This window comes from Sinocyclocheilus rhinocerous, unplaced genomic scaffold, assembly GCF_001515625.1.
Source record: "Sinocyclocheilus rhinocerous isolate Xijiao unplaced genomic scaffold, SAMN03320098_v1.1 scaffold2385, whole genome shotgun sequence".
NCBI classification, from domain to species: Eukaryota; Metazoa; Chordata; class Actinopteri; order Cypriniformes; family Cyprinidae; genus Sinocyclocheilus; species Sinocyclocheilus rhinocerous.
The window spans coordinates 676,158-684,671 of record NW_015667271.1 but is presented as its reverse complement, the minus strand read 5'-3'; the positions used below and the strand labels follow the sequence as shown (position 1 = coordinate 684,671).

The 8,514-nt window shown below is 43.5% G+C and overlaps 1 protein-coding gene across 3 annotated transcripts in view; it reads right to left on the bottom strand.

The window, feature by feature from the left end:
• Nucleotides 1-8,514, bottom strand: part of LOC107733469 (actin filament-associated protein 1-like) — a 64,553-nt gene that overhangs the window by 42,060 nt on the left and 13,979 nt on the right. For 2 of the 3 annotated variants that reach the window (XM_016545097.1, XM_016545099.1), the window contains exon 1: nucleotides 1,595-1,974. The exons of the other annotated variant lie outside the window; for it this stretch is intronic. In XM_016545097.1, coding sequence (XP_016400583.1) covers nucleotides 1,595-1,628 — 34 coding nt within the window. In that variant the 5' untranslated portion in view covers nucleotides 1,629-1,974. Of the gene's footprint in view, nucleotides 1-1,594; nucleotides 1,975-8,514 lie in introns of those variants that run through there. 3 annotated transcript variants of the gene reach the window in all.

Below are 8,514 nucleotides of genomic sequence, written 5' to 3'. Positions count from 1 at the left end.
AGACTCACCAACAGCGGGTTACAACATCAATACACGACCAGAGACAATGGCAACATGAGGGCTACTTATACCAAACACTAAGGGTCACATGACAAGAATCAACCAATGAGAGACAGGACACATGACTAAGACAACGAATGATAACATGACACATGAACCAAAGAACCAATTAGAACATAACACACAAGGTCCGTTCGACTTCATGCGGCGGCGCGCAAACCGATCGGCGGCTGACTTGAAGCAGTGCATGCCGGTTAGAAATTTTGTCCGACTTGAACCGGCGCCGACACCACGTCACTGTGTGGCATCAAAGTACCGCGATAGCGTTTCGAGAGCAGCCGGCTGACTCAGCCGGCGCAGTTTGTCCAGAGCAGCGTTGGTGGCGTTGGTGACGACACAGCCATTTCACGATTGGCCAGATTCACCGCATGACAACTATCACGGGATTATTCAAAGTTTTTTTACTGTGGTCGCAATGTTATATTGAGTCACGTTTATCATAAAACACTGATGAAAGCATATATTCCCCCACTTTATTAGTATTTAAATAGTATATATTTACGTTTAACTTTATTCTTGAACAGATGGCGTTGTATTAAGCAGTATATAATCAGTATATCTGTTGCTCATGAAAACGTTTCTGAAACGTCTGTATATTTGACAAATATTGCATTTAATTAACTTCATCTGTGATAGAGTATGCAAACACCGCGAGAGCGTCACTAACGGGAGCAGAAATGTCCGGCTTGACAGCTCCGTTTTCAACTCCGCCCCCGACTGCAAGCGGCTACTCTCGTTGATCGCCGTCTGTAGCCGTGCTTCAAGTCGATCTCACCTGATGTGTTTGAGAGAGGCGGGGCATAGAGGACCTACAATAATGTACAGTATTTTAAAAATAATGTGTTTTCTGAACATTAAAGCATGTCAACATATTCTGTTAAACCAAATGCACAAAATAATGATCTTTAAATTAGCATCATATGACCCCTTTAATTATTCTAGAGTGCTAATACAACTATTTTCAAATATAATTTAAAAGAATTTGTTTCAAATTAATGCAAATCTGAACATTAAAAATGACAAGCACTTTTTAAAACATGTTTGATAATACAAACTAACAAACACAGCAAACAAACAGCAATCAATGACTTCCTTGCAACGTCATTAAATTTACCGCCTCCACATTTCAAATTGCAACGGCTTTTCTAACTGACCTGAGAGAAAAGCTATGAAGGATACGGAGAAAATCTGACTCACGGGATGAACTCAGCTCTTCCCAGTCCAAAACGGTATTGTCGCCTTTGAAATGTCCGTCATATGAAATATTTAGTATTTTCTCACTTACTGTATAGTTCAAATTCAATTCACCCGAAAAACTTTTTGACATACTTGTTCTTTACTCAAAGCGCGTGGATATTCCAGAATGAGAAATGTGTTTCTAACAAATTACTGTTTGTTTGGTGTGATATTGCAACTCACTAAAAGATACATTGTTGTTTCATGCTATAAATGAAACGTCTGGTGACAGCAATATTAATCGACGGTCTCACAGCGTGCAACAATGAATCCACTCATGGAGGTACAGGACACTCACCCCTCGAGGCGAACAGTATGGGGTCGCTCCGCATCTTAAAGTCAAACGCATCTAACTCGGGGTAGGCAGGGGTTGCAGGCGTGTGTCTGACAGCTGCTGTATTTCATTAAAATCCGCACAACAGAGCCGTCTCTGTTTCCCCCGCTTTCTCCCTGTGCGAACCAGCAGCAGACCTCCGCTCGCTAGCGCCCGGCAAAGTCTCGTTTCCTCTGAAAACTTCCCTTGAATCCCTCCTCGATCCTGACACAGAGCAGCTCTGTTCGCTTTCTGTTTATCGCGATCCCGACAGCAAACTGCTGCGCCTTCGAAGGGGAGCTGCTTGGAGACTTAATGTAAAATCTCTCACTTTCTCTCCATGTCGTGCTCGGCGAAAAGTGGGACCTCCTACCTCTCTATTTAGTTTCCTCTCCCTATTTTCTCCGCCCTGTAGCCTCACTTCTGCAATTCCACAGCTGGATACAGCGCATGTGTGTGGAGAGGGACGATTAACGAGGATAGGTTTAGTGCGCGGATAGGTTTATTACTCCCATATGCAAGATTAGAATATTTAAGAGCATCTTTATCCTTGTTTGTATTTAATAAAAAAACTTTAATTCTAAGGAAGCTTAAAAAACAATACATGAACTCATCCAAGAGTTCAAGTGTATATTCTTATTTATATTGACCTATAGGTATTTTCTAATCAAATATTTTGATTCATCTTAAACATAAAGGTCATCATCAAACGTAATTGTTACTGTTTGCCATTTTATGTATATCAAAACTGCATTTGGTTGTATTTTAATGCATGTTTCCACTGTAATGGAGTGCAGAATGCCAGAGATGTTATATAGCAAACTAAGGTTTCTTATTTAGGGCTCGTTCTCACTGACAGAATTGTGCAGAAACAAAGTGACCAGACATTATCATTTTCAAAAGAGTTGACAACTTACGCTGACATTGAAAAGTTGAACAGCTGAGAAGTTGAATAGAACTATGGAGGAAAGAAAAGTAAATGCTGCCTCTATTATAAAGGGAAACAGAGAAAGAGATGAGACAGAAAAAAGGTTTGCTGCTTTATTCTAGCACAAGTGAACATATTTCTCTGTCAAGTTTATACATCATCTATTGATTCATTAGAAGACCTTAATCTGAAAGGTTCTATAAAAAGTGAGAAACTCTGCAACATCAGTGTGCTGGTGTGTGATGAAATCACCAGGGTCATTGACCTAGATGTTTTAACAGAGCATTAATATACAGTCTTTATTGGCTAAAGTGTTTGGTTTTACCTTAGTTCCCCCTTTGTTTTACCACTTGTGAAACACTGGTGCTTGAATTTGTGACTAATGCTTCTCATGTTTCCAATAATAAACAGGTCCAAGGCTGATATGGCCTAAATGTGTTGTACATTTATTTGAAAATAAACAATTAAAACTAAAGAAAAGATCTTTTAAAGATTTCAGTCAGCACTTATATTTCTCAGCCTCCTCATGTGCGTCCCATTTATCCAAAATTTTCTCTCGTCACCTACAGGGGGTTCACATATATTACAGACCATAAAGGCACATAACATCATAATTTGGAATTAGTGATGAAAATAATTTTATACAAAAGGTTATTATTTCTTTTTAAGAATGTAATTACAAGTCAATGTAAAGGTATGACTGGATTGCAAATCATTGCACACATGTGTGGGTGGCCAAGTGAACTCACGTGTGTGTCAGCAGGATATTGTATCTGGACACCGATCCATGTATTTGGCCTTGGTGCAAAAACAACTATATGCTCTGACATCATACTGGGGAGAGAATCAAATTGATATGCAGACATTAAGTCCACCCAAAGCCTGCAGCACAGCAGAAAGCAATAGTGTCGTTGACTAATGGCGCTTTTCCACTGCATGGTACGACTCGGCTCGGTACGGCTCAGTACGGCACGGCACGGTTCGGCTCGGCACGGTTTGCGTTTCCACTGCAGTTCAGTGCCGCTTTAGAGTGGGCGGGATTATTCACATGTCGTTATAGTTGCGCCGCCTCTACTACCACGACTCCTAAAAAAAACTTTTTCATTCCGCGTCGCCCCATCAAGCTCTCGCTGGCCTCGTTCAAAACAGTTGCGTTCGATCCTTCGCTGGCTGTGCTGATTTAAATCTAGCGGTTCTTTTGTGTTTGTGTCGCAAGTTCAGTGACGCAGGTAGTGACGATTCTCTCCGGCCAATCCGTGATCAGCAGAGTTTACACGTCACGTTTTGGTAATGGTACGGTTCACTTGGAACCCTAACCGAGGTGGTACTAAAAAAAGTACCAGGTACCAGGTACTGTACCCAGTGGAAAACCCCCCAAAAGTGACCCGTCCGGAGCCGTACCGTGCCGTACCATGCAGTGGAAAAGCGCCATAAGAGGTTTCAACACAAAGCCTGCATTCCCCACAGTATCAGATTCAACACTTTATCAGATTCAAACAAGTGCCAGTTTTACGATAACATAGTTATCTGTCTTCTGTTTGTTGCATTCCTGTATAACTTTATCAGTTGGGGTATACCTTGTGTGTTTAACTTAAATATGCACCGTCATCTGCTTCTTGTGGCATCACATGAAAGTCATGACAAAGCCATGTTTATTATCTACTCACATTAAAAAAGGCACATGGCACAAGTCAGACAATCTAGAGAGAGTTATGTGGAGGAGACAATAGAGAGAGAGAATAAGGTTACTGTTGAGGTCATTATAACGGCACAATTCAATACAGTGCACACAATTCAATAGAGTGATATCTTAGAAGAGTCAAGAGTCTTTAGAGAGATACACAAGAAGAGCTGCAAGCCATTTAAAACAAAATTGTGAAACACTTCATTTCTGTCAAGAATCTCAAACATCGAAACATTCAGCTAATTTGAAACACAAACTGTGGGTCGTGATAAAGTAACAAAAAATAGAAAGAAATTGTATCTAATGTAAACAACATTATGAGTAAACCGCATCTAAACTTTATCTCTTCCCAGCTCCAGACACGCCGTCAAAACAAAGCAATTCTGTGATACCCCTCTAACAGGACTTGGCCCTCACATCACATGCTCAGGATGTTGGAAGCAGGGTGGAGGCCCCGTACTGGCAAACTGGTAACTGTCAGGAGGGTAAGCTTTAAACAAACAGAACTCTAATGAAGCATTGAAGAGCCTGGTAGCCAGTGGAATGACTGCTTCCTCTGGGTTCCACTGCAGGGCATTCATTACAGCAAAGGCTGTTTTGTCAGGGGCAACACAGGAGCTGATTTCAAGGTCTTTTGAAGTGCATCTCACAGAATGTGCCTGTGTGTCACTCATCAGTGCTTATGTGTTTTCATGTGTAACGAATCAGCTCATGGGAAATATGAATAATTAATCATAACTAGTTATAATTAATTATGAATATTTTAGATCCGCTGTAGATATTTACTTGACCTCTCAGGGTCAACTGTCTTGTCAATTCTAAGAACGTTAATTTCCTGGTTAAGGGAAATAACTTTCTTACTGTACAATTCTACAAAAGCTTGTAGCATAAATCTGCATGATTAAGCGACTCCAGATATGAGCAAACAATGAACCACGTCAAGTGTGATACAAGTAAGGTTTTATTAACTACATAAACACTTAAACTAGTCCAACATACACATAAACACTTAAACTGGTCTAACATACACATACACACACACACACACACACACACACAGTTGGTATAGGAAAGGGTTAAAAGCTTAACGCAGTAAAGAGAAGAGAAATAAGGAATATGAAGTTATAGAACCATTTGCATATTCAGCAGATTTACAGCCTGAAGGGAAACATCAGATTCTTAGTTCAAACACACCTTTGTAAAAAGGTGAAAATGATACCTAATGTATCAATTAATAAGACTAAGTTTGGATACTTGCAAGTCTCATCTGTCTGAAAGAGAGGTTTGATGTAATCTGAAGTTTCCAGTTGATCTTTGCTGAATTTGGGTCGATGAAAAGAACCAGTTTTGAGTCAGAGAATCTTGATGAGTGGAAAAGTCGAGGCTGAAGGCCTGGCACAAAAACTTAGGATGTCCTGGAGCATTGGAACTCACATCTTATCGAAACCTAACAGAACCACCGACTGGGGAGGGTCCCTGGTGTGGGCCTTTAAGGTCGGAGAAGATCCCCGCCTCTCAAGATGGGCTTGTCCAATGAGAAAGGCCGGTATCCCAAGTGGGAGTTTTGAGATACTGGGGAGTTTTTATGACCCTTTGTGTGAGGGCATGGTAATTTGCAAATGGAACTTGAATCGAAATTACTAAAGATTCTCAGGACACTAATATATTGCCTATGTACCAACATATAATATACACGCTCGTTTCGATCATCAGAAGGCGAATTCATAGATACTAAACATGGTGGAGATATATATATGTAAGCTGACAGGAGGGTGTTTCGATTATAAGTCTGCATAACAGTATACAATTTCAAAGACCAAATACACGATGACAATAATATACCCAATGACCTGAAGGATGATGTGTGTTCATTCAAAGAAAGGTTTTCCTATGAATTAATTAGTAGAAAAGTCCATTTCTACTCTGCCTTTCCTATGGGGACAATGAGTGGGTTATTCTACTCACATTCCTGGGGGGGGTCATAAAACCAGTGATATCATGATTAGTTGTCATGGTGACCAGGGGGCCTGGTGTTCTGCAGAAATCCTGGCATCCAGTTTATTGAGTGAGGGGACTGTGACGATTTGTTAATCTAATGAATAATTGATTTGTTAAATCAAATAAAAATTAGTGTGTCAGATTGGTCGAGACGCTACATATATCCCCCCCTTTCGAGCGTTGTTGTCCGTAGAATAGACAACAGCGAGCGACGTCAAAGGTGCAGAACAATCTAACACACACCTGTCACTCACGGCTGGGAGCCAGTGGTGGCTCTCTGGCTGTTGGTGCCTCCAGGAGTGGTTGTGGTGCCGTGGTGGATGCTGTCAGGTGGTGTGCTGTGGTGATGTAGACTGTAGCAAGGTGCGGGTCCTCGAGCTTATGCAGCAGGTGTCGAGGCTGTGTCACCTTTCATCCTGAAGTGAGTTAGTCCGGGTAAGATGGTTGTTTGTTGGTGTTGTTAGCAAGTAGGCTATCTGTGGTACCCGTGATGTGGGACAGCCGGGTTAGACTCTCACTGGTGAGAGTGCAGGTGGTTCCAGGGATTGCCGGGAACTGTTATGGAGATTCTATAGTGTGTAGAGAATTTCCGACTGACCTAGTGATGATGGCAGGAGAGCGGCAGGTGGTTGTTAGCCCTCTGCTTTGCTCAACATCACTAGAAATCCGATGTTTGCGGTGTCGCTTGGCTCTTGTGGCGGCACCGACTTGAGCTTGCCTGAGTTGTGTTGGTAGAGCTTTCGCTGTTGGGCATGTGGGCCCGTTGCTCAATCCAACGTTGTCTGGCTGCTTCTGGGGGTGTCGACCGGTTTCAAGGGATGCTCCTCCCTTGGAGGGGCCTGATGCTGTGTTGCAGCAGGCAAGGAGTCAGAGGTTTGTCCTTCTCAGTACTCCTTAGTTGAGTTTTGTTCAAGGAGCTCTTTTGCGAGTGTCAGCAGCTCCTGTAACCCAGAAGTAGGCGTGTCCAGCTGTCCTTGTGTAGCCTCCGTTCAGCACCTGTGTGAAGGGTGTGGAGGAGGATGTTGTGGTGGACTGCTGTTGGACATACCGTGGTGTTTGCAGGATGAGGACGCCTTTTCCCAGTGGTTGGTCTGGAACCTGGGTCTGTTGCCATGGTGATGGCTCTGTCCTCTTCTGGCTAGGGGCTTTCTGTAGAAGGGTTTTGCATTGTGGCAATGCTGGGTGCCTTCTGGTGCCCGCTTTGGATTCTGAGTTGTGAAGTTCAGAATCAGCAGCGATCAGTCCCTGTTCAGACTCTGGGTCTGAGAATTCCTTTATGATGGCTTGTTTAAACTGCTGGTGAGACTGCAGGATCAGTTCCTTTGATGTCCTCAAGGTCTCTGCAGTATTTAGGTTGCCAGATGTATTGTCTCTGGCCAGCTCGTTGGGGTCTGTGGGGTCACACAGTGTGTGTGTCTGCAGTGATCCTCTGGAAAGGTCCCTGCCCCACCCCCTTGTGGCTGCTGGTTGGTGACGTGTGAACAGTGGCTCTCGCCCCCCCCCTCGCAGGTTCGGACTCTTGGCTGAGGTGGTGGGCCTGCTGGCCAGGGGAAGTTCTGTTTCGTGTTTTCCCTGTCTGTTCACCTTGTGGTCTGCAAGCATATTCCAGTTCATTTGTGACATTGAATTCACCTCGGGCTGCTTGCAGGCTGGCTGCGTTGTTTCGGTTCACCTGAATTTTTTTTTTTTTTCTGCAGCTGCAGAGGTTTTCAGGGAGCTGACTTGTGAAGTGTCAAGCAGAAGGCTTTGGCTCCCTTTCCCCCCTTTCGTAGCTGTGCACAGGCGTGGAGGGCTTGCACTGCTGGCGACGTGATGTTCAGCCGGCTGTCTTTTGCTTAAGTCTATGCGCAGTCGGTAGGACTGTTTAAATTCTTTCTGAACCATGTCAAGCTCCTCTTTAATTGCTGAGTCAGGGTTTGGACCTCAGCTCTGGCTGCATGCAGCTGGCCTTGTAAGGCCTTAGATCTGGTGTCTCTCTCATTTAGTTCCACATATGTTGTTTTTAACAGTGACTTGGTGTGAAACAGTTCTCTTTTCAAGTCCTGTCTGATGGCTTTTTCCAGCGGCGCTTGGTGTCCAGCAGCTGTTAGAGCCTCCTGAAGACTGGTGATTTCCTTCTGTCGCACCATTCTGTGAGGTTCTTTGCATCCGTTCTGTGCTTTCTCTCGTTGAGCAGGTGTCAGTTCTCTGCAGAATTCTGTGACTTGCAGTTTCAGCTCATTTACCTCCTGTCTGAGGCCCTTGAGGGTGTGGGCAGAGGAGAGGATGATGCTCGTCAGGTGTTCACTTATGTCG